Source organism: Pelodiscus sinensis, chromosome 2 (genome assembly GCF_052426305.1).
Source record: "Pelodiscus sinensis isolate ZL-2025 chromosome 2, ASM5242630v1, whole genome shotgun sequence".
NCBI classification, from domain to species: Eukaryota; Metazoa; Chordata; order Testudines; family Trionychidae; genus Pelodiscus; species Pelodiscus sinensis.
Genome location: NC_143053.1, coordinates 248571958 through 248598608, shown reverse-complemented (window position 1 = coordinate 248598608; position 26651 = coordinate 248571958). Strand labels below are relative to the sequence as shown.

Below are 26651 nucleotides of genomic sequence, written 5' to 3'. Positions count from 1 at the left end.
GCTCAAATTCAGACTAGAAGTAAGACATACATTTCTAACACCGAGACTAATTAAACACTGGGACAATTTACTTAACCATGTGGTGATTTCTCCATCACTTGAAATCTTTAAATTGAGATTGGATGCTTTGCTAAAAGATATGACCCTAAATTATCCAAAAGGTATGAGCTTTATATCAGAATTACTGGGTGACCTTTTCTATGGCCAGTACTATACAGAAGATCAGACTAAATGTTCACCATGGTTCTTTCAAGCTTTAAAATCTATTGGGCATATGATCACCTGGTGTAATTGTCCAGGAAGTCAGTGGAGCTATAACAGTTTACACAAACTGAGGATCTGCACCATTATGGATCTGAGAAAGGAAATACTAAATTTAGATGACCTCCAGGTGCCAAGTAGGACATTAGGTGGCAAAAGGCTACCCCCAACAGAAATTATGTGGAAAGAGGTTTCAGGCACAGCCTATAAGGTATTAATGGGAGTGTGGTGTTAAGAAACTATATTTTATAGATGACTGTACAGGATATGTTATTTCTAAACATAACAGACATTTGGTTATTATCTTTGTGAGGTTTGCATCTCAACTTTCACATAAATTCTTAATAGTTTCTTCTGTTTACATAATCAGATCCTTAACCAGCTGTCACTTGCATTGGTAGAAATTAGAAGTAGCTCCTTTTAAACAAATGGCATTACATTGGTGTAAAATTAGTAAAAATCAGAGGAGAATTAGGCCCTTAGTTAATAATTCATTCATGGAGGTGTTGCATGATTTCCTTCAAGTCTTGTGTCATATTTTGTTATCTACAAGCCACTGAACATAATTCAGCGCCAGGAAAAAAAGGAGGATGCATGCATGACCATCATTTGTATTATCTAGCCTTGTATGATTGTGTTCTGTTCCTATGCATGATCATATGCATTGTAATCTCTCTGTCTGTAAGAGCCATAATGTTTTCCTCTATGTCATACATAGTATAGCTGCAGTAATTTGGGGTCGCATGGATGGACGTTGAACAAAAACATCACTACACTAAAGAGCAAATGAAAATTATTAAGACATCAGTTTGGGCAGTATTCCAATGATCATTTGCTTTGAAATTATTTTGCACTCTGGCTTATAAAATAAAGGTTCAGTTAAAACTATAAATTAAGAATGCACTAAATCTAAAAGTAAAAGAAAAAATAGCAAAAGGGACGGTGGTTGTAAAAAGTCCACATATGGCAAAATAGGTACACACAGCTGGTCTTGCAAAAATTTGCTCCTTTCAGAAATGTGCAAAATGTAGTTCCAGGCCTTGAAAGAGTTATGCAATTGTGTATTTTCTTCAATATACCAGAATAAACTGCCTGCTCTAAATATGTAAAATAATTTTACTGTGCTCTTTTATCCTTTCCAGAAACACACAAGTAATGGTGAAATGAATTTGATATTATTGGCTTGTGAGAATATTGAGCACTAATATGAAAGAAAACAAGAACTGACATTTTCCATAACCAGATTCAAAACTGAATAAAATCTCATTTTTATGGATCAATATCACTTTGTCTCAGTTTATGAAATGTAAACGGAGAAGGGGAAAAGCTTAATGTCTGCGTATTAGATTCTAATCTTGAAAGCATGAAACAAACAAGGAGATAAATTCATATAGTAAAGTCTGGAATCTGTAGAAAGAATGCCAGTATACTTTGTGTTGGTCCTGCAAAGTAGTGGCAGAACCTAGAGTAGCTGTGGATATGTAAAAAACAGTACAAGCCATTAATATAGAGTGAAAAATACATTTGTGATAATGATTTTTCTTGGGAAAATGTCTTTTATGTTATGCTTAGCATGCATCAAAGGCTTTGACATTTTGGATGGTGGTTTAGAATGCTGAATAACATATATAAGGTGGTTGTTATATTAACCTTATATTTTGGAGTGCATGTTGATATTACTGAAATGTTGTGATTGGAAACTATAGAATGCACATTGTGTATTCCATTTGCATTGGTTCAGATGCATATTCCAAGCACTGAGTTTTCTTCCTATGACAATTGTTTATAAGTACTTTAATTGACTGGGTCCTTTCTGTGCAATATTTGGATGTGTTTTTGTATATATGGGTTTGCACACTAATCCTGCCTGGAGCTGATAGGACTGTGCAGAAAACAGAATTATATAGATTTTGGTACAGTATGTAGTAAGATAATGTTAAGCTGATATATATTAAATCAGGATGTGTTGGCTGTTTTAATGCTACATCCTGTCGAGATAGGAGTAGTAAATGAAGGGATTAAATCATAAGAGTAGATCCTCCATATTGATGGTCAGATATTCTTCCTAGCTGCGCTGGTCCAAGAATTTCAATGAACCTGTTTTCTCACAGTAATAGTGACTTCCAATCAATGGTATCTTTGACAGATGAGACATCACTGGATCAATTACTACTAAGATAATCAATACTCTTCATAGAATTACAATTTCAGGGATTGTCTGGGTGGGGGCTGAAATCAGGAAGAGGTTTAGATACTTTGCTGCTTCTCTTCCTCTCTCCTGGTACCTTAACTATTGTACAGTAAAACTCCATTAGTCCGGCATCCAATGCTCCGGGACTCCTGATGGTCCGGCACCATCAGGAACCCGGAAGTGCTGGGGCAGCCAGACAGACTTCCCCCATTCAGCTGCTGCTGAAACTGACCAGCAGCTGAATCAGGGAAGCCGGGAGCAGAGCAGCTGGGGTGCTGCTGGGTTGGTCTCGTAGCGCTGCCCCTCGGGGCTCCGGGACCAACCCGGCAGCACCCCAGCTGCTCTTGGGGACGCCTGGGGCAGAGCAGCTGGAGTGCTGCCAGGTTGGTCCCGCAGCGCCAAAGGACGGTGCTGCGGGACCAACCCGGCAGGACCCCACCTGCTCTGCCCCAGGGGTCCTCGATTCAGCCGCTGTTGAAACAGAACAGCAGCTGATTCCAGGAAGCCTGGGGCAGAGCTGCTCTGCCCCGGGCTTCCTAGAATAAGCCGCTGATCTGTTTCAGCAGCGGCTGACTTGGGGACGCCTGGGGCAGAGCAGCTGGGGTGCTGCCGGGTTGGTCCTGCAGCGCCGAGGGGCAGCGCTACAGGACCAACCCGGCAGCACCCCAGCTGCTCTGCCTCAGGCTTCCTGGAATCAGCCGCTGGTCAATTTCAGCAGTGGCTGAATCGGGATTCAGACGCTGCTGAAACTGACCAGCAGCGTCAGTTTCACCAGCAGGCTGAATCCGGACGCCTGGGGCAGAGCAGCTGGAGTGCTGCTGGGTTGGTGCCATAGCGCCGTCCCTCGGCGCTGCGGGACCAACCGGGCAGCACCCCAGCTGCTCTATTGCAGGCATCCCCGATTCAGCTGCTGCTGAAACTGACCAGCAGCGGCTGAATCAGGGACGCCTGGGGCAGAGCCAGTCTATCATAAGGGGGGGCTATGAGGGGCCTGGGGTGGCATCCCCTCCCACCCCACTCCAGACCCCTCATAGCCCCCCCCCTTCTGATAGTCCAGCATATCTGATAATCTGGCACCCCCTGGGTCCTAAAGGTGCCGGATTATCGGAAGTTTACTGTAACTATTGTGTCCTGCTGTCCTCCCATTATGTGTTTAACACATCACTAAACATAGGGTCCAATATGAAGCAGGGAAGATTCTGAGAAGTACTGCAACATTGTTGTTGTTAAGAACAACAATTGGTTGCCAACTGGAAAATCCTCTTTGCATGAGTGAGATACTGACAGATTATTTTTAAGGTACAAAAAAGAAGAGTATTATGTGTTCTTAAATTTTTCAAAATAGCAATTCAGATATTCAGCTAGTGTTAATCCAGTTTACATCAGCTGAGGACTGGCCCAGTTACTTGAGTGTGCAAAAGAGCTACTTAGGGCTGTGTTCATGTAAAGGCCTACAGTAACTATATGTTTTTCTTTCATTTCACTTATTTAAGGTGGTTGTGAATGCCCTAGTGGGAGCCATCCCTTCCATCATGAATGTTCTGCTCGTCTGCCTCATTTTCTGGCTCATTTTTAGCATCATGGGAGTGAACCTGTTTGCAGGAAAGTTTGGAAAATGCATTAACAAGACAGCAGGAGATATGCCTTTAGACTCTAAAGTTATTAATAACATGAGCGAGTGCATAATCTATAACGTGACAGGCAATTTTTACTGGACCAAAGTTAAAGTCAACTTTGATAACGTTGGTGCTGGTTACCTGGCTCTTCTGCAGGTGGTAAGTTCAATAAAAAATGCTTGTTCTTGTTAGGTAGACACCCAGTGCTTCGGTCATACAAAATGCTGTCATAAGCCCCCACTAAAATCAGTACCTTCTAGGATCTGACTCCAAGTTAATAATTAAACTTTTCCTTTTTACCTGAACTGCCAAACACATTTTTTAACTGGTATAACTGATTTATACTTTTGCTGATTTATACTTTTGCCAACCCACCAGTTGCTGGTTTTAGACTGAGAGTAAGAGTTGCCAGGAATATACTCCATGCACCACTCTTATGGGGTCTTCCTGGAGGTTCTCCAACCCCACGGGTAGATAGGAAACCATTTTGTTCTTCTTCCTTTTGTAACCTAAAGCAAAATTGAGGCAGAGTTTCCAAAATGAAAGTCACAGTGTGTGAAGGCAGGAGTGCCTGGATAGAGTTGATTTGCTTTACTGAACCTATGATGGATCACCAGTGTTCCATTTAGACCTTAAGTGAAAAAGGCCTGGGTTCTCTTCTCATGTGCATGTCATAAATTGGCAGTAACTCAGATGAAATCAAAGTAGTTAATCCTGGAGTATGTGACAGGCCCAGACCAGTTGGCTTCAGTAGCTTGATGGAAGGGAAATATACTGGCCGCTGGATGAACAGTGTTCTGAGTGACCAGGGCAGGGGCTGCTATAGAGCAATTAAGTCAGGCAGGAACCCAGAGTCAATTAACAGCATGCCTGAAACAAGACATGCTAATCAAAACTCCTTCAGACCATTAAGGACCCGCTGGGGCTAGTTTAAAAAGCTTCCCATTAGAGAGGGCAGGGGAGCTCAGGACTGGGCGTGAGGAGATACACTGGGAGGAGCAGGAAGGATGTGGGCAGGTGCCAGAAAGAAGGTACCTGATAGGAGTCATTTGGGCAGGTGGCCCAAGAAAAGGCTGCAACACTGGTAGTGAAGGAAACTCTGCCTGTTGCCACTGCCTTAACATTCCTGGGCCAGAACCCAGAATAGTGGGTAGGTCCAGGTTCTCCCCAACGCTCCCCTCACCACTGCACAATGTTTCCCTCAGAGGGAAAACTGGAACTACAGAGGAGTTTCTCCCCAGACTTGTTGACTGGCCTGAGATTAAGGTGGCTCAGGAGGCTGTGACCCTTGCCCCTCCTAAAGGGTGAAAGGCTACGTTGAGGAATTAAGGACAAAATCACTGACTAAAATCCTTTGACCACCTAGTTAAGAAGTTCCAAAGTTGTCATCCAACAACCACTAGCAGTCTGCAGAGGACATGCTGTGTAGCTAGTCACATGATGCTAGCTCTGCTTCCTCCAGCTGCTAACTTTAATTAAAAGATAGCTAATTGCTATTAATGCCCAGCCCCTCACCTGCTTTAAATTAGAGTAGCACCACTGACTTCAGTAGAGCTCGGCCCATTTATACCAGCCTTTCATGCATTCTAATCATTTTGTTTTATGTCAACCGTTGATTTAGTTGTAGGAATGGGAAGGGAAGTGATCCATACAAAATGAAAGACAAGGTGTCTATGAGATAATCTGTCAGCACAGTGAAAAAGTTTGACCCTTCCTTGCTATACTAGGATTCAGATATGTCCTGAAGTGATCATAGCCAAGCTCCTAGTTCTTCTTCAAGTCATGTCCCTATGGATGCTCCGCTTCAAGTGAGTAGCCACTTCCTGAGACCTCGATCAGAGATTTTCTGCTAGCAGCATCCTTTGGGCTGTGTATGCATCCTATATATCCTCATGCCACGCACCAAGGCTGTAAAGGGCTGCACCTCAAATTAGGGATGTAAGCGACTAATCAAATAGTCAACTATCTGATAAGCATAGGCTTATTGGGTAGTCAAGTGATGACTCAACTACTCGCTTCCTCCTTTCCCCTGTTGTCTCTGTACCAGAGGCAGCAAAGGGGGGAGGAGCAGGAGCTGGTTCTGGGGGGAGCTGGCTTAAAAGTGAGAGGGCAGGGGAGGCAGAGCCACAGCAGTCCCGGCTTGTGCCGCCCCTGGGAGCTAACCCCTCTGCGGCTCTGCACTTTAAATGTGATAAGAGCCCAGCAGCTCTTACTACATTTAAAATGCAGAGCTGCAATGGCAGTAGCTAGCACCCTGTCCTATCGACTAATCGAATAGTCAATGGAAATTCCATCGAGTACTTAATTAGACAGTTATCTGTTACTTAACATCCCTACCTCAAATCACTCTGTTTCTTCTCAACCACTTCAGCCTGAGACAGAGCCCTATCATGTCTGCCTTGAGTGTGCCATGGCTCACTTCTTATTTTTAGTTAACTATTATTTAATATTAGATTCAGTCATTGATAGTAGATAAGTAGTAGGAGGATTAACTTTGTTCCTCTCCCTTCCTTCAGGGAGCCTTACTTTCTGGCAGGATATGCCTGGCTCTCCAGGATTCAAATGTTTCCTTTCTTGTCAGGAAACTATTCCGATGAGCAAGAACCACTCTGTGGGTATGTCTACACTACCCCGCTAGTTTGAACTAGCAGGGTAATGTAGGCATACCGCAATTGCAAATGAAGCCCGGGATTTGAATTTACCGGGCTTCATTTGCATAAGCGGGGAGCCGCCATTTTTAAATCCCCGCTCGTTCGAACCCCGTGCCGCGCGGCTACACGCGGCACAAACTAGGTAGTTCGAACTAGGCTTCCTAGTTCGAACTACCGTTACTCCTCGTGGAATGAGGAGTAACGGTAGTTCGAACTAGGAAGCCTAGTTTGAACTACCTAGTTCGTGCCGCGTGTAGCCGCGCAGCACGGGGTTCAGACGAGCGGGGATTTAAAAATGGCGGCGCCCCGCTTATGCAAATGAAGCCCGGTAAATTCAAATCCTGGGCTTCATTTGCAATTGTGGTATGCCTACATTACCCTCCTATTTCGAAATAGGAGGGTAGTGTAGACATACCCTGTGTGTGTCTGCTGCCTGGGGGAGTCATACATCTGCCAGAAGTGTAACATCTGCCTGGCCCTTAAATCTTGAACAAGGAAGTACCAAGAGATCAAGTTAAGGCTGCTAATAATGGAGTGCTCACTTTGACCCACTTCATAATCAAGTCTGGAGAAATTCTTTCCTCCTTCTCCCCCCACATGGAAGTCTGTCTCTGGGAAGATCCAGCACCCCTTTGGCGTCAGCAAAGGGAAGATTCCTGGGCCTCCATATAGCTCCAAAGGGAAAGAGCTTTAACTCCCTCCCATAAGGAGTCTGCTCTCTAAAGACTTCTGTCCTCTGCTAAGTGCATGTTCTCAGAAGTCTTGACCAGTTATGGTACTCAGTTTAGTACCATAGACATGAAAGGTTCTCAGCAGTCTAAGGAGAAACATAGCTCTGCCATATTCCTTTTACCATCTCCCAGGAACAAAGGAGGTAAAGATAAGCACTCTTCCAGACCAGTGTCATTGTACACAGCTCCATCTTTGGCACCTCCCCAGTCAAGACCTTGGGTAGTGTGCTAAGTGAAGCATCAGATACCATCAGTGCCTACTTTGGTGTGCTCTAAATCCTTCTATTGTCAAGCACAACGCAACATTAGTGCCAATCCTCCACTTGGTACTACAGGGATTTCAATACTCAAAAGTGGCGGATGAACCAGAATCTCCACTTCTTGTGGGTACTGACTACCTCTCAGTACCAAATCCCCAATCTCCATGCCACTTTCACTCTCCAGTACCACCAGACTTCCCACCTTTTTCTGTTTGTACCCCCGGTTAGAGGATATTGAAGGGGATAAAGGAGGCCTCCATTCATTCTCTTTCCTCTAAGGGCAGGCTTCTCCCACCCACATGTACAGGAAGTAATTCTTTGACATACATAGGGAAGATCCTCATGCATAGCCCCAAAGTGGTGGGAGCAACCACAGGGGCCATCCACACTATATGGACTAACCCAGTGGCTATATTGAAGTCTCTGGGCTGTGTACCAACAATTTGCCAAATCACCAACTCAGACACATCAATAAGTTAGAGATATTCCATCCTGTTCTTGTTAAACGAAACCCCAACATGAGGAGACATTTCAGGAACTAGGGCAGATAAAAAAGCCATCCCTCAAATGCCTGTCTCTTTATTGTCTCCAGGTGAGGCCATGACACCTCCACCACCACCAATGGCCAGTGATTTCCAGCTATATCAAGATCTTTTAAAGCAGATAGCCAGCATTCTTCAAATTACCACCCAAAGATGTCAAGGATTTGCAACACAAATTATTTGACATTTCGCAATCAACACCACCTACAAGAGTTGTGTAACTCATTAATTAGGTACTCTTGGACCCAACTAAGATTGGCTGGTGAATAGCCACTACTATCCCACCAGCTTGCAAATGGGCACACCAAAATATTATGTTGCCTCCAAAGATTCCAAAATTTTATTCTCCCTCACAACCCATGCAATGCTCTGGTGGTGGATGCAGTGAATGGGCTGGTTATGCAACACTATACCATGTCTGCCCCACATGACAAGGACTAAAAGTGTGTAAAGCTCTTTGGACAGAAGTCCTATTAATTTGTGACCCTGCAATTTCAGGTCACAGACTATCAGGCAGTCATGGCTAACGATAATTTCACAAACGGTAATACATTTATGACCTTTTATTGATCATCTTCCATGGGAACAGAGGAGACAATTTCAGACCATCATTATAGAGGGGCCAGTTATTAGTCAGGGTGTCTCTTCAACTGTGTCCTTGGATGCTGCAGACACCAATGCCAGGTCAATTTTTATGATGGTTGTTGTGCATAGACTCCAGGAGTTCCCATGAGGTCTCAGTCTCCTCTTGGATGTTTGAAAGTTGTTCTCTGAACCACTGATGAATCTCTTCACACACTAAAAGACTCCAGAGTCATGTTAACATCTCTAGGTATATGTAACTCCTATAAAAAAAAAGAAAATTGAAGAGGTCACCAACTGCTCAGATATCTCATCCTCTCATTTCTCTGGGTTTCACAGATCTACCAAACCCCTAGGAAGAGACACAAATTCCAGCCAAAGAAAGCTTCTCATCCTCCTTTCAAGTACCTAGTAAAAATTGAAACAACAGTTTTGATGCGTCAGTCAAGGATTTAAATTCTTCCACACATGTAGTTTACCAGCTGCAACCCATTGTTCACTTCCTCCATTTCCTATTTCCAACATAGTGGGAGGGGGGTCACTCCAAACAAGTAGAACCCAGAGGTCATAGTGCTCAGAATCTCAGGTTGCATCATCCACATTACATCTCTGCCTTCCTCCCTTGCTTTCCCCATCCCTCTTTAGGAATAACTCTCACACACTTCTGTTGAGACAAAAAATAGACACTCTCCTTAATTTAGAAGTGAAAGAGCCAGTTCGAGCTCTTCTCAAAGGAAACCAATTTGAGATCTAAGAGTATCAAACAAATTTGAAAGTCTCAAAAGTTCAGGAGGGCGGCCTCTGGCAGATATGACCCCTTGACTTGAAGCAGAAGATTGCATTTTGGATCTCAATCTGTGAGATGCCTCTTTCCAGATAGTGATAGACCCATCTCACAGAAAATAACTAAGCCTAACAGTCAGCCAGAAACATTTCAATAATGAATACTTTCCTTCCACGTCTTCTCTGTTCCAAGGGTCTTCTTAAAGGTCCTAACCATTGTATCTGCTTATCTTCTTTGAGAGGCAATTTTAATCTCCTTGCTCAAGTTTAAGTCTTACAAAACTATACTGTCATCCACTCGAACAGTCCTTTCCCTTTTCCAAGAACTGTGTCTTCAGCTCAGTGTAAGAAAATCCATAATAAACTGTGCAGAGAATACAGTTCATAGTGGCATACTTGGATTCATTGGCAGCCAGGGCCTACTTTTCCACAGACATACTCATAACTATCAAATCTACTCAGAACCATTCAAAGGAGATTCTGAACCTCAGCAAGGAACTCTCTATAGGCCCAGGATCATATGACAGCTTGCACTTTAATAACTAATCACAACTTCACTGCTTCTAAGGTTGGCACAGAACAATCTATTCACCAACAAGCAACAGATTGGAGAAGCAAGTCACAGTCCCCCTTCATGTAAAGTACTCCCTAGACTCGTGGAAAAATCAATTGAATGTTGGTGCAGGCATTCGGTTTTTTGCCCTACTCCAACAGTAACCATGGCAACGAATGTATCCCTACTGGGTTAAGGAGTTCACCTCAAAACACTCATGGCTCAAAGCACATGGTTACCTCATTTCATCTCAAAGGCTATCTAACTTAGTCTCATACTTTATTAAACTTTGTTACTAGTTAGCTAGTTTAGATTATCCAGGTATAGCTCAGAAAGCCTCCGCAGCAGCTTTCAGAAATATTCCCATTGCACAAATATGTAGAGCAACTAATTAGGAATCTGTTCCTATATTCACGAAACACTACTCCCTAGCAAGCCATTTAGATTTGACACCTCTTTTGGCTAAGCTGTTTTATAATCTCGCATCAGATAGGAAAGCTGTATGCCATGAAAGTCTTGTATAATTATATCAGGCCATGATTATTCTGCAGTACCTTCCAGAACAAATGATCATCATAGCATTATATAAATATTAGTAATAAAATAGCATGGATTGGAGACATGCTTCAGAGTGAGAATGGCATAGAACAAAGTTAGCACAACTTGTCCTTGTTTGTTGCCGAAAGCTCTGAGCCCTTTAAATCACCACCACAGCGTTGTGTAGCTTGCTCCGGGTGGCTGTTAGAGCTGCCTGTAGAAACGGGGCACTACACGGCACGCTCTAAGCAGTGCTGTGTGGCCAGCTACCCTCAGCCCTCCCCCCCTAGGAGCATGCAGCCAGCTCCCTTCTCCTCCCCACACACATACACACCTTGCCCAGAAGTCCAGCATGGCTGTCGACTCTCCTGGTGGTGGCTATCTTGGATTTCCTCCCTTTTAAATAGAGTGTCTCCCAGCCCCAAATTTGAAGTGTTTGTTTTATTTTAAGATAATTGGCTTTTGGTTGCCTGGTAAATATTGAGGGCCATTTTCCCACAGTCCACCTATCCTCTCCCTCTGCTGGTTTACTGCATGGTGTCTAACCAGTAACCTAATAACAAATTGTAATCATGTCCCAAGATGAGTTTATCCCCAGATAATCTCATCACATGACAATTTTAGTTGAAAATGATGTTTCTCTGGAGAGCTTCCAAGCAGGATAATATCACAAACACTCCTATGAAGATTTTTGTCACTTCTTGATCCAGTATGTAAGTGGCTAGTAATTCCAGATAAATAATTTCCTTTCCCAGTGATGTGTTTCTTTCATTCCTGATATCTGCTCCTCTTTGCAAATGAAGTGTCTAAGGAAGTCTTCCAGAACCCTAAGAAGATTTTTAATTATCTCACTTGTAGACCATTTGCTAAAACATAAAATCACAGTTCTGCAGTCCCATAATGTTTTATCTTCAGCAGATCAATTCACCAGCCAATGTCAATAGGTACAACCATGTTGCATGCTAAATGTTACACTCTCACCCTGGCTGGAATCTAGCACATTTCCTGTAAATAACCAGGGATAAAATGCCTAAAGATAAAAGATTGGGAGAATGGTGCAAGTTAAGATCATATTGCAACCTCTTATTTCCTCCAAACCCAGTCTCTCTGAACACCAGATGAAATTGTAAGTGGAAAGTGACAATAAGAAGATGGGAAAGCTCTTTCATGGGATTAGAAAAAGAGCAGCAAAAAGAAACCATTAGAGCATCTGAGAGGGATCAAAATGACAGGGTTAAATAATCATTTGTTTCAATGAAATCACTGACCACCTCACTGGCCTTCTAATCTCTTCTCAGATTCTCTAAACAGTTATATAGATTTTCCAAAAGGTGCTGCTTTTCAGGGGCTAATCTGTTTTATCCAGTAGGTGAGAATGGGTACAAAGTTATGAACACCATTTTATGTGTATTCATTAAAAATAAATAGTGTTGACCTCGGTATGAATTTTCCATTAGCTAAGCAGGATTTAAAAGCAAGAATAGAAAGCATTACCTTAAAGATTTAATTTAATAATAGTATATAATGGCGCTTTTGAAAAAGCACTTTGAATATACCTAGCATAACACAAAGGGCTGGGTGCCCATTGAGAATCATGCACAAATTCCAATTAGGGAATTATGTGCTTAAATGCCACAATAAAAATTCAGAACAAGTGTCCTGAAGATACTGAAAAATGTTGGAATGTTCTGCTGTCCTGCACTCATGCTCTCAGTATGCTGCTGTAAGTCAAGATAACACAGTGGAAGTAAATGTAGCTAATTCTTCCCACACACCAGTTTTAAAAGCAATGCAAATCCATTGATTTACTCCCACATTACAGTGGTGTGAGTAAAATGAGAATGAGGTTCAGTGGAAGTGCACAGGTGTAAAACTAGCATAATTTAGGCTAGAATTAGGCCTAGTGTTGTATCAGTTTAGTATCATGGCAGTAGATTTTGATATTCTAAAAATAGGATCGTGGGCTGCATTTTCATTCTGAGAGGCTATACCAAGGCCCTTTTACACTGCATTGGAAGTTTGAAAGGGGCTTAAATTATATTCATAGAATCATAGAATCATAGAATAATAGGACTGGAAGGGACCTCAAGAGGTCATCGAGTCCAGCCCCCCGCCCTCAAGGCAGGACCAAGCTCTGTCTACACCATCCTGACATATGTCTATCCAACCTGTTCTTAAATATCTCCAGAGAGGGAGATTCCACCACCTCCCTTGGCAATTTATTCCAATATTTGACCACCCTGACAGTTAGGAATTTTTTCCTAATGTCCAATCTAAACCTCCCCTGCTGCACTTTAAGCCCATTACTCCTTGTCCTGTCCTCAGAAACCAAGAGGAACAAATTTTCTCCTTCCTCCTTGTGACACCCTTTTAGATATTTGAAAACCGCTATCATGTCCCCCCTTAATCTTCTTTTTTCCAAACTAAACAAGCCCAGTTCATGAAGCCTGGCTTCATAGGTCATGTTCTCTAAACCTTTAATCATTCTTGTCGCTCTTCTCTGTACCGTTTCCAATTTCTCCACATCTTTCTTGAAATGTGGCGCCCAGAACTGGACACAGTACTCCAGCTGAGGCCTAACTAGTGCAGAGTAGAGCGGCAGAATGACTTCACGAGTTTTGCTTACAACACACCTGTTGATACAACCTAGAATCATATTTGCTTTTTTTGCAACAGCATCACACTGTTGGCTCATATTCAACTTGTGGTCCACTATGACCCCTAGATCCCTTTCCGCCATGCTCCTTCCTAGACAGTCGCTTCCCATCTTGTATGTATGGAACTGATTGTTCCTTCCTAAGTGGAGCACTTTGCATTTCTCTTTATTAAACCTCATCCTGTTTACCTCTGACCATTTCTCTAACTTGCTAAGGTCATTTTGAATTATGTCTCTATCCTCCAAAGAAGTTGCAACCCCACCCAGTTTGGTATCATCTGCAAACTTAATAAGCATACTCTCTATCCCAATATCTACATCATTGATGAAGATATTGAACAGTACGGGTCCCAAAACAGACCCTTGAGGAACTCCACTTGTTATCCCTTTCCAGCAGGATTTAGAACCGTTAACAACAACTCTCTGACTACGGTTATCCAGCCAATTATGCACCCACCTTATCGTGGCCCTATCTAAGTTATATTTGCCTAGTTTATCAATAAGAATATCATGCGAGACCGTATCAAATGCCTTACTAAAGTCTAGGTATATGACATCCACCGCTTCTCCCTTATCCACAAGGCTCGTTATCTTATCAAAGAAAGCTATCAGATTAGTTTGGCATGACTTGTTCTTCACAAACCCATGCTGGCTATTCCCTATCACTTTATTACCTTCCAAGTGTTTGCATATGATTTCCTTAATTACCTGCTCCATCATGTCCTCTTTAAGGTCTTATTATAATGCCAAAGCAATAGGGTAAAGGAGAACTAGGCCTTGTAAGTTCACTGGTGTGTTAACAAGTGTGGGGAGGAGAACAGGGAGGCTGAACGTCCCTATTAAAATATATATCCTCATTAATAGCAGAGGGGGACAAAAAATCACTCACCAAACACATTGTTTCTCTATAAATGTTCTTTTATTCAAGTTTCAGTGGAAAAAAACAATCCCTCTGAAGAGCCATCATTAGTACCGGTTGAACCTCCCAAGTCCAGCCCCCTGGGGACCATTCCGAACCAGAAAATTTTCCGGACCACGGGAGGTCAATATCGTCTAGCAGCATTACCAACATTTCCACTGCTAGAAGACAGTTAGGGGTAAATTACAGCTAAATAACAGCAGAGAACACTGAGAGCTAGGACTGGTGACTGTAAACAAACTTTATGGGACCGTGGGAAACTTGGCCACACCCATGAAGAGTGGACATCCGGCTAACAAAAATCATTCTGGATGTCAGATGTTTCTGGTCCAGAGAGTTCTGGACTAGAGAGGTTAAACCTATAGTGAAACTTTTGTAATGGCTTATCTCCAGATTAGTCTTATGTTCTTCACACAGACCTTATCTTCCTGTATGCATTTTTAACATGAAATGTAATCCTGATCCAAAATGCAGGACAATGTAGCACTTTAAAGACCAACAAGATGGTTTATTAGATTATGAGCTTTCGTGGGCCAGACCCACTTCCTCAGAGATTTTGATCTGAGGAAGTGGGTCTGGCCCACGAAAGCTCATCATCTAATAAACCATCTTGTTAGTCTTTAAAGTGCTACATTGTCCTGCATTTTGCTTCAGCTACCCCAGACTAACACGGCTACATCTCTATCACTGTAATCCTGATCCACTGTGTATGATGGGAGCATGTTCTTTACAACTTTCCCATCATCCTGTCTGCTGAGCATGGTGTGCACCTGCACATTCACAGCATTTGATTACTCTCTTCCAAGCTGAACAAACCCCAGGAGCCTGATTTTGCTCTTATTTATGCTGCAATGAGACTCTATTGATTTTCATAGTGTTGCCCCCAATTTATTCCTGGAAAGCAGAATTGGAGCTTCACAGTGAATGCACCCAGGAGCTGGTGCTCACCAACTTGAATAAATGGGTCCATAATTGGGTCCTGAGTCTTTAGAATCTTTCTAATTTTAAATCAGCTTGAGATGATGGTTGAAAAGATCATGATTTAACCTCAAATGAAGTTAATAGCAGTCCTTTGTTTTCCTGCAATCTGGCAGATCTGACCCCCTCTGGGTGTGGGGTTTAGGGGGTGTAGCAAAGAGAAAGGGATGAGACCAGGATGCCTCTGATCCAGCAGTACCCAGCTATCAGAACAGACTGAATTAGGGAGCAACAAAGATAGGATAAAGCTCCCTTCCCTCCCCCCACTTCAGGTCCGCAATGAACGTAGCTCTGCCAGGTGCAAGAAGCAAGGCCCTATTTTGCTTTTTCCTGAAATCAGCCAGGCGTATTTTTATTCTTCAGTGACGCATTAGTATTTCCCATTTACTTCAATTTCTTACCTGCAGAAAGAAGCTGTTCTGAATTCTGGAGATTTAATTGCCACGTTTAAAAAAAAATAATCTCTATTAAAAGCCATTATTTCACCACTAAAAAGTTCAAGAAAGAAAGAAAGAAAATAGCATGAATAAGAAAACCCGTAATGGAAAGTGACCTTGCTGTGATCTCAAGCACCTATATGAACAAAAATTAATGGATATATTTTGCTTTCAAGAAAAAAGCAATTTATTAACAATGATGAAAAATGTTCACCATAATATTTTCCAGAAAAACACAAAGCAGCAATGTACATTTGAACATAGGCTTATGATGTTCCTAATTATCTGTTTTTGATTTTTCTTTCTAGGCAACATTTAAAGGTTGGATGGATATTATGTACGCAGCAGTAGATTCACGAGGGGTAGGTTACTCAAAATGAATGCTTTCTTCTTGCATCCTTCTTTCCTGTTTAGTTGAATTGTGCACCATTCTCGCTGGTTAGCAATAAAACTAGCTGTGTGCAACAATGATTTTCTGTTTTGAGTAAAAGAAAGAAGGAGTATTGTTTAAATTAAATGGACTCTAACTATACTATAGTTTATACTACAGTGACTAAACACTTCAACTACATTGCAATTAAAATGTAATTACACTGTAGTAACATTATCCCGGGTTATCTGAATCCAAAGCTATGGTAACTAACATCTATTTTCCAGATGATGTCAAGAAATAAATCAGTGGGGGACACAGCACCTCTATCTGCTAAATGATTAGAACACACAGGAGTGCTTTCACTCAAGAGTAATTGTTTTTACTGAGTACAAAGCACATATCAAAACTAGCAATCCTCTAGAAGCACTGCAAATATAGTTACCCCAAAGTCTGACATGGTCTTGATGGACAGCCCACAGTGGCCAGCCTGTCTTCTGTAGCTGAAGAGTTTGTTGTAGATTCCAAGCTTGTAGAAATCCTGTCAAAAGAACTTCTTCCAGGCTTCTCCAAAGTACACGCTCTAACTAAACTCTTTATAGGTTTTCTCTTGACCAAGCATATACGCGATAAGAGCCCCAATAGGCTAACAATCTCCCCAGCAATAGCTTAGCAGCAATGAATAATAATTCATTATTCTACTTATCATCAAAGCAACTTCAGCAAGAAACTTATGTCATATCTCCACTTACTGGAGGATCAACGCACCAGCAATTGATCTTCTGGGGTTCAATTTAGCAGATCTAGTAAAGACCAGCTAAATCGAATGCTGAGGGCACCCTTGCTGACTGCGGTATGCCTCGCTGTTGCAAAGAGTAAGGGAAGTCGACAGGAGAGTTTCTCTTGTAGACCTCCCCCTGTGGGCCCCCCCCCAGAAAATTGATGCAAGGTATGTCAACTCCAGCTATGCAATTCACAAAGCTGCATCGATTTTTTCCACCAGTGTAGACCTGACCAAATGCAGGCTCACCCAAGTCAGGGTCAGCAGTTCACATTCTCTCCCACCACTATCCCCATTCTCCTGAGTCTGTCCTTTCATTTTATCAACACTGCAATTGTGTAGATGTTTTTGTTTTGTCTGCCTAAGCCGAGGCCAGATTTTTCCTGACTCTGTGGTACCCTCATTTCTAGCTTACAGTGACTAAGTGCACAAGATAGTTGTGGTTATATCAAATCAATTTCTCTCATAACAGTTATGCTACCAATATCCATGATTACCACTAGTTCATATAAGCAGGAATGTAGCCAGGAAATTAATTTATTTGTTCCCCTTTTTGATTTCATATTTATGCATTACAGTGGATATATTCTGAAGGTGCACTTTTTGATGCATGTACCCAGTACAAAATCTTCTAACCAAAGATTAACTACATGAATTACACTCTATATTTACACAGCAAACAAAGTGTAGTGACATTGTGACCATAACAAAAGTATTATAAAGTATACCTAAAATGATTGTGGCATTTGAGATACCAATGGTGACCTTTTAATGGCAAGCACTGACTACTTAAACACTGAATGGGTACTTACATTTTATAATATTTTCTGGGTTATTGAGTGACAGTTTATTTTTAATCTTTTGATGTGTATGATGATGGCACAATTTTTTCTCTCTCTCCTTTTTACAATTGCTTTATATATTTGCAGTGTGAAGAACAACCTGAATGGGAATGTAATTTATACATGTACCTCTACTTTGTGATTTTCATCATCTTTGGGTCTTTCTTCACATTGAATCTCTTCATAGGCGTCATTATTGACAATTTTAACCAACAAAAGAAAAAGATAAGTATTGTATACGCTGTATGGTACCTTGTGATGCAACATGGAGGCGCTCTCAGGATAGATTTAGAAACAGCAGTGCAGCCAGTTTAGCATCTCAATTAACAGAATATCCCTTGGAACCATCTTGCATTGCTGTATGAATTCACAATTGTAGAAGCCTCGTATTGCTACACAGGGCAAGTGCTCTGGAACACTGAGAGTCAGATTTTGCTCGTACTAATCAGGCAGCAGTGTTAAAAGCACTAGCCTAGGGCGGGGACCCTTTGGGCTTGTCTACACTACACTCCTGCTCCTTGTGAGGAATAAGGGAAGCCGATGGGAGCATTTGCTTCCATCGCCTTCCTGCAGTGTGGACGGTGATTTAAGATACGTTGACTCCACCTATGTAAATTTGTAACTAGAGCTGTGTATCTTAAGTCCACCTTCCCCTTTAGCATAGACCAGGCCTTAAGGATTAATTGTGTCTCAGGGCACAACCTTTCCCAAGTTCCCCACTGTGCAAGGAACAGTGTGTGCAAATGGACACCATCCTTTAGAATGTTTCAGCCTGTCTGCCTCAAAGCAGCTGAGCCTTCCACCTTTGCTACACTGTGTATGCACCCAAGGTTGGAGCTATCCATACATGTGACTATGTCCATACACACAAAGCAAAGGAGGATGAAACTCCTAGCATCCTCCCTCCCCCCATGTACCTACACCAAGAGTCATAGTGTGGGTTACTTCTTACAGTATTACAGTACTAAACCCCATTGGGCACTTATTGGGTATTAAAAGGAAGAAAATAGAAAAGAAAGGAAACTTCCAATACCACAAACTTTGTTTACATAGCAATAATATTTATTGTTCAACAAAAGTAATAGTAGCTTTATCTCCCTATACTTAGGTGGGCAAGACATCTTTATGACAGAGGAACAGAAAAAGTATTATAACGCAATGAAAAAACTGGGCTCCAAAAAACCCCAAAAACCCATCCCAAGGCCACTGGTGAGAATATCTAGGTTATTCCAATTGAAATATATATATATATATATATAATCAGTCAATGTCTTTCATTATGCGAATATAATCCCCTGGAAAAATGCCCCTTTTATAATTATAATTTGTTTGATTCAGCCATTGTTTCAAAGTATATCTTGTAATCATCTCTGCACTGAAATGATTTCTGGTCAAATCCATGAATGCTGTAACACCATCAGCTATTGAGGCCTGTAATAAATAAACTGGGTACCCCAGTCCCAATTTGTAGTAAACAGGCTACAATTTCATAAAAGCTACCACTGCCATGGGCAGGTATGTTGGTAGAGTCAGCAAAGAGCCTTAGGATTAAATGGACATGAAAATCCAATCAATCCACCACCCCTTTTTTCATTTACGAAGTTCTATGTGCAAACTGTGACCTATTTTCTTCAGGATTCCAATTGTAAAAGAGAGGGAAATATAATTTTTATATGATCTAAGTCTTATAACTAACCCTCATGATCCTTTTCTTTGTTTCAGAATAAATACCAAGGTTTTATTTTTGACATCGTTTCAAAACAAGCCTTTGATGTCTCCATCATGATTCTCATCTGCCTTAACATGGTTACCATGATGGTGGAAACGGATGACCAGAGTCAAGAAAAAGTTAACATCCTTCATAAAATCAACATGCTCTTTGTTGCCATCTTCACAGCAGAGTGTATCATCAAAATGTTGGCTCTAAGACACTATTACTTCACCAATGGCTGGAACATATTTGATTTTGTTGTTGTGATTCTATCTATTGTGGGTAGGTAAAACTCAGGGGTGGAGAAGTCTTTTTGCCAACACTGAAAAAATGAAAAAAGGCAGAAAGAAAGAATTGGGTTTTGCCTGTATTACATGCTTTCTGCAGTATGATGCTGAGTACCTTCTGTGAGTCATTGGGTACCCTCAGCTCCTCCAGTGGGTAAGCCAGCTATGGGAATGGGTCCTAAATGTCTAAATTATATTTAAAACATATAAAAATAATGCTGCATAACGATCAAGTGTGGCATTACCAGGCAAAGTTAGAGAGGGTGGTGGATATGCCGAACATAACATAACATAACATAAAATATGCTGAACAAAAATGGCTGGCCAAGTGGATAAGGTATCAACCCCTGGAGACAAGTATCAGAGGGGTAGCTGTGTTAGTCTGGATATGCAAAAGCAACCAGGAGTCCTGTAGCACCTTATAGACTAACAGATGTATTGGAGCATAAGCTTTCGTGAACAAAGACCCACTTCATCATCTGACATGCATCTGACGAAGTGGGTCTTTGCCCACGAAAGCTTATGCTCCGATACATCTGTTAATCTATAAGGTGCTACAGGACTCCTTGTCGCTTTTGCCAACCCCTGGAGACTGGGTTTGTGGATTCAAATCCTGCCCCTGCCTGCACTAAAAGAAGTGAAGGCTATTATTGGAAGGTGAGGAGGTGCCTGAGCTGGGGAGGTTCTTTGTCTGGCCGAGGGCAGCCAAAATGATTAGGGGGCTGGAGCACTTGACCTACGAGGAGAGGCTGAAGGATATGGGCTTATTTAGTCTGCAGAAGAGTGAGGGGGGATTTGATAACAGCCTTCAACTTCCTCAACTGGGGGGTTCCAAAAAGGATGGAGAGAAGATGATGGCAGAACAAGGAGCAATGGTCTCAAGTTACATTGGGGGAGCACTAGATTGGATATTAGGAAAAATTATTTCACTAGGAGGGTGATGAAGTCCTAGAATGGGTTACCTAGGGAGGTGGTGGAATCTCCATCCCTAGAGGTTTTTAAGTTTCAGCTTGACAAAGCCCTGGCTGGGACGATTTAGTTGGGATTGGTCCTGCCTTGGGCAGGGGGCTGGACTGGATGACCTCCTGAGGTCTCTTCCAGCCTTAGGATTCTATGATAACAGATAAACCCAGGTAAAACATACATGTTGTGTTCTGAAAGTAACAAGTAACACCCTCCCATGCCCTGGCATTGATTTCAATGGTAATTTAATGGCTGATGGAACAAAGGCTGGTGTGTTACAGAAATGGAAAGGGTTAGTAGTTTCAATGCGTCAGCCTGTAAAAGGAAAAATTAAAAAAAAAAGCCCACATGGGTTTTATTTATTTATTCATTTGTAGTTCAGTAGTGTCTAGCAGACCCAGTCAGAGACCAGAACACCATTATGCCAGGTGATGTCCACGCACAAAATAAACACAGCATTTATGTTCTACCTGGATGTCCCTGCCCCAAAGAGCTTACAGTCTGAGTATGAACTACTAATTAAAAAAGAAAGTAGCAATGAAAGAGTGTGATACTTTGAGATGAAGGACTGATCAGATGGACAAAGGTAACCAAGGAATTCTAGAGATTATTTCCACTAAAACCAGCGTTTAACTTTCATATCTCCTAAAGATGTTACTGCTGTGCTTTTTTTTTTTTTAGTCAGGGGGAGATGAACACACGGGTATTATAGACTTTCACCTCAGAAGCAATGGTTGAACTGGTAGTGACTGAAAGATATAACTGTTTGTGATCTCAGACCCAGTTTGCAGTAAGCAGGCATTCGCATCATAAAAACTATCACTATACATCTTTGTAGACTTAACAAAGAGCCCAAGGATTGAATGGGCATGAAATCCAACTAATCCATCCCTCACTTAGCTGGGTGTCTGCAGATTTTTTGTTTTTCCTGAGGCCTCCTCCAACATGTTATAAAAACCTCCACAGTCCACCTGCGCCACAACAACTGGTTTCTGCATATCCAGTAGATTCAAAGCCGATCTGGCATTAGTTAGCAGAGAGCTGGACAATTGCCTCTGATCCTACACTACACAGGGGTCCCTGCAAAGCTGACTTGCTTTAGCTTCAACCTCATGTAGCTTAGGATTTGGCTTTCTGTCCTGAGCCCCAGGAAGTCTAATGCTGGCCCTGGTCTTTGGTTTATTTTGGAGAACCCCCAGAACCTGCTCCCAGCCCCCCGCCCTCCCCCAGGGCCTCAGAGTTCTGGCTGAAAACTGCTGCTCTGGGGGAAGGCACAGGCATAGTTACCAGGATAGCTGGGAGGGAGTTCATTGTTTGGGTTGGCAATCTGGAATGGTCATTGCTGTCCATGTATTGATTGGTTGTTTCTTTTTCTTAAAGGTACCGTGCTTTCTGACATCATTCAAAAATATTTTTTTTCTCCTACACTCTTCAGAGTCATTCGCTTGGCTCGGATTGGCCGGGTCCTAAGACTTATACGGGGAGCCAAAGGAATTAGAACTCTTCTTTTTGCCTTAATGATGTCCCTCCCTGCTCTGTTCAACATTGGTCTCCTCCTTTTTCTGGTCATGTTTATTTATGCCATTTTCGGAATGGCTAATTTTGCCTATGTTAAAAAGGAGTATGGGATTGATGACATGTTCAACTTCCAAACCTTCGCCAACAGCATGCTCTGTCTTTTCCAAATCACAACATCAGCTGGCTGGGACGGGCTTCTCAATCCTATTTTAAACACTGGACCGCCACATTGTGATCCAAACCTAAAAAATGCAAATGGTTCAAAGGGAGACTGTGGAAGTCCCGCTGTGGGGATTCTATTCTTTGTTACTTATATCATTATATCATTTCTCATTGTGGTAAACATGTACATAGCCATTATTTTAGAGAACTTCAGTGTCGCCACAGAGGAAAGTACGGAGCCTCTAAGTGAGGATGACTTTGATATGTTTTATGAAATCTGGGAGAAGTTTGATCCTGAAGCGACTCAATTTATTGAGTATTCTGTACTTTCAGACTTTGCAGATGCTCTGGCAGAACCTTTACGCATAGCAAAACCAAACAAAATTAAACTCATAGCTATGGACCTCCCCATGGTCAGTGGAGATAGGATCCACTGTTTGGATATTTTGTTCGCTTTTACTAAACGGGTACTAGGAGAATCTGGAGAAATGGATGCCCTTAAAATACAGATGGAGGAAAAGTTTATGGCTGCCAATCCATCTAAAATTTCTTATGAACCAATCACAACCACACTCAGACGGAAACAAGAGGAAGTTTCTGCTATTATTATCCAGAGAGCCTACAGGAGTCATTTGTTTCAACGCTCCTTGAAGCAGGCCTCTTTCTTATACCGTCACCAGGCTTGTGATGGTAACATGCTTGAAGATGAGGCACCTGAGAAAGAAGGTCTCATTGCATTCATGATGAATGAAAATTATGGTAGGCCAATAGACAAATCAGAAACTGTGTCCTCAACATCTTTCCCTCCATCCTATGACAGTGTCACAAGAGCCACTAGTGACAACCTCCAACTAAAGATAACAGACTCTACCAAAAGTGATGAACATGTAGATTATTTGCTATCTCCAGACAGAGATAAAGAGTCAATTGTTTAAGTGTTTGTTTAGAATGCTTTAAAATATTGTTTACAGAATGTAATGCTGTAACTACACAACAATTGAAGCAGCCTTCTTATTAAATATTAGTTGCGAAAGAAACAATGAAGTTTTTACCCTTAACTATGGGAGTCGATGCGTTATAACCTTTGACCCTGCTCTTTTCAACATTGCTCAATATTTATATTTATATTTATATATGCACAGGAAGAATTTGTGCAGGGTCATAGCTGTTATATCAGTGGTGTGATTATGAATATGCTAGACTGTAAAACAGTAAACACAGTGTATCTATCTATCTATCCACAGATAAAGCCAGGCTGTAAACATTCATTTAAGGTCTTACTCATATTAGTGTGTTTACTTATGGCAATGTATGACCTTGCATTCTAAAAAGAAAAAAATATATCACAGCTGCTGTAGCAAAATGTAACACTTACTGTATATGTTGTGAATGGTCTTTCATAAATTTATTATATTTGATATTTTTTTACTTAAATCAAATAATTGTCTCTCTTTCCATGGAGACAAATGATCCTTACACTCTACATGTGAAACACTGAACCAGGGTAACAGTAATTGGTGGGACTCCCATCTTTCACAGAGGAAAGTTGTTGCAAAGTAAAATATGTACTCAACAATATATAACTGTTTATAACAATATGACCTCCCCTTTGGGACATGTTATCAGTAAGAAAAAAATTAGAAGAAGGAAAGTGATGTCAGATATTAAAGAGAGAAATGGCTTGTTCTACCCTACAAGAAATCAGACAGTAATGGGTGCTGCTTGTGAAACTATTAATAAAAATACTAATTTTAGTATGTTTAAAAAAATATGCTTTGCCTGTTGCAATCAAACTCTTTGGGAAATAGGTTATGACCCTGTAATCAGATATAAAGTGCCCCAAAGCACTATTTTCTGTTAGAGTGGGATAGGATCTGTTTTCTTCAATGACACGGCACTAAGCATGCTTACTGCAAACTCCATGCATCAACATTACTCTCTAATGCTTTGATGCAGGTGATTGTGCAGTGTGGAACGGTTGTTACAGTGTTATCAATGAGGTGAGAGAGTCTATACAAAAGTTCTGATATTTGGAACCCCATCTTGGCTTCCATCTTTCACTTAACTGGAGGCCATGTTTCGATTACTGGAATACTTTCCTTTTTGCAGGCAGACTGAGGAATATTTGCATGTTAAATACCGATCAGCCTCAGACCAAATGTAATCAGCAATGGTATCCCATTATAAGTGACTTAGGAGCAGACATTTTAATGGTTTTATACTGTAAAAAATGTAATTTATTATCTAACTTCTAGCCTTGTCAGAATGTGAGGAAGTGTCTATGGAATATAAAGAGATACGTCCATGGTTACAGAAAATCTTCTCTTTGTTATTTTCAAATATAATGGTACTTGGATTTGGTTGTTCTTCATGGGAGGTCTTGCCTGAGAAGTCTGTAATGAGCCATTGCACCGCAAGGAATAGTAGCCATGTTTTTCACCTCGGAGAAAAAGAATTATCAAGAATGTATTTAAAATATACTGTAGTTGAGATTTAGTTACATTCTGGATTATAAAGGTGTCAAAATCCATGTGGTGCTGTTACTGAGAATCTTAGCTGTCCAGTAACAAGACCATGTCACAATGAAATTTTCCTGTGACCACATTATCTGTTGACAAAATAAGTCAGAATATGTGAAGAAAACACACAAAATAGTATGAATACATAGATATTAATGAATTTTCTTCATCCAGTAAGAGGTGTCTCAGGCATTCAATTATGTGAGTGGTCTATTGGTTATTCAGGGGCCTTGGTGTCAGGACCTCTGTGATCTGTTCCTGATTCTTGTGTGTGATGTTTAGGTAAATAATTTAACTTCTCTGTGCCTCAGTTCACCCATCTGTAAAATGGGGATAATAATACTTATCTACCTCACAGGGATGTTGAAAGACTAAATTAATGGCTGCAAAGCACTATGAGGATGAAAGGCACTCTGTAAGTATTATTATAATCATTCTATATTGTCCCCAAATCCTCTTTTTATGGTGTACACCATAAAGATGTTCCTTCTGGGATTTTGTTGCCTTTGAATCTTGTATGTAATTAGATTCCAACTTAAGGGAACTACTCCAGATGTGTTTCTCAGAGTGGAATTTCTTCCTCTCCCACCCCACATCCCAATAAATTTTGCTCATGACTTCTCAAGTTAGAGAACCTTTGCACAGATTCCTTGTGTAATTTATGCTGTAATATTATACTGATTGTACATATCACCTGGAGAGAATATGTGATATTTTATATTTATATGTGTGTATCATGCAAGTTTTTAGAGTGTCTGACACTCAAACAACATGACCTACTGATTAAAATTTTGTCTCTTGAAAGAAAATTATTGATCACTAGAAATGAGCTGCTTCCTGTAATTGAAGGTTTAATTAGGAAAGACTATATACATATACATACCAAACTTCATCACATTTATTCATTGACAACTAATAGGATTATTTTCAAAGTTGAAGAACAAAAGGGGGGGGAAGAAAATGCTAATTGAATGGATATTGTTCAACTAATTTCTTTAAAAAGATCCTATTTTTAGACCGAAAGAGTGAATACCTTACATGATGTATTGAAAATTGCTCACATTGTTTTCTTATTTAAATTGTGTTACTTGATTTAGCAGATTCTATATTAAAGTGTAACTTCTTAATATACGGTAAATAACTTTGAAGCCAAAAAATAGAATGATGTGATAGAAGATTAGCTCGCCACTGATTATAATACAAGAAAGGTTTTCCAGCACTCATTGGACCCCTGAGATGAGCATTATTTTAATTATTGCAAGACCCTATCAGATCAATACAATTGCAAACCATATTATGTTGTAGCCCAAAGCTGTAAAAAAGTCATTCTGAAAGAGGGCCTGAACTATAGATGTTTACAATAAAATTTCTAAAAATAAATTGTAAATCGGGTTCAAAAGCTTTGTAAAATGAAACATTGGTTTTCTATTGGATTTTTCTATTGTTTTCTGGAACATTTCTTGAGAACTGAAGTATAATTGCTGCATTTGTATTATATGTCGGATTCCCTTAAAAACTTCAAATACCTGACCTGCAAGTCTTTACTAAAGGAGCTATGGATCGCAATCTGTCAGTGGTACAACCTCCCAGTATAGTGATTTGTAGTTAGTGACTTGATAGTGCATACTGACTATACGCATGATGGGTGCTGTCATTTTCTGCTGATTTGTTTAATAAAAAGTACAGCATGAATCATCGAACTACAAAAAGAGCACACAAAATTTCAGCCAATATAATAGAATATACTAAGCCATTTGTATATGGAAAAAGCCAAGTTTACTATGTTTCTTTATTAAATAAA

The 26651-nt window shown here is 40.9% G+C and overlaps 1 protein-coding gene across 1 annotated transcript in view; it reads left to right on the top strand.

The window, feature by feature from the left end:
- LOC102452890 (sodium channel protein type 5 subunit alpha-like) overlaps positions 1–26638 on the top strand; it is a 341521-nt gene extending 314883 nt beyond the window's left edge. Inside the window, exons 24-29 of the mRNA XM_089776791.1 lie at positions 3946–4227; positions 16006–16059; positions 17778–17915; positions 18795–18899; positions 19413–19683; positions 22032–26638. Coding sequence (XP_089632917.1) covers positions 3946–4227; positions 16006–16059; positions 17778–17915; positions 18795–18899; positions 19413–19683; positions 22032–23266 — 2085 coding nt within the window. The 3' untranslated portion in view covers positions 23267–26638. The remainder of the gene's footprint in view (positions 1–3945; positions 4228–16005; positions 16060–17777; positions 17916–18794; positions 18900–19412; positions 19684–22031) is intronic.
- Positions 26639–26651: the final 13 nt, after the last annotated feature.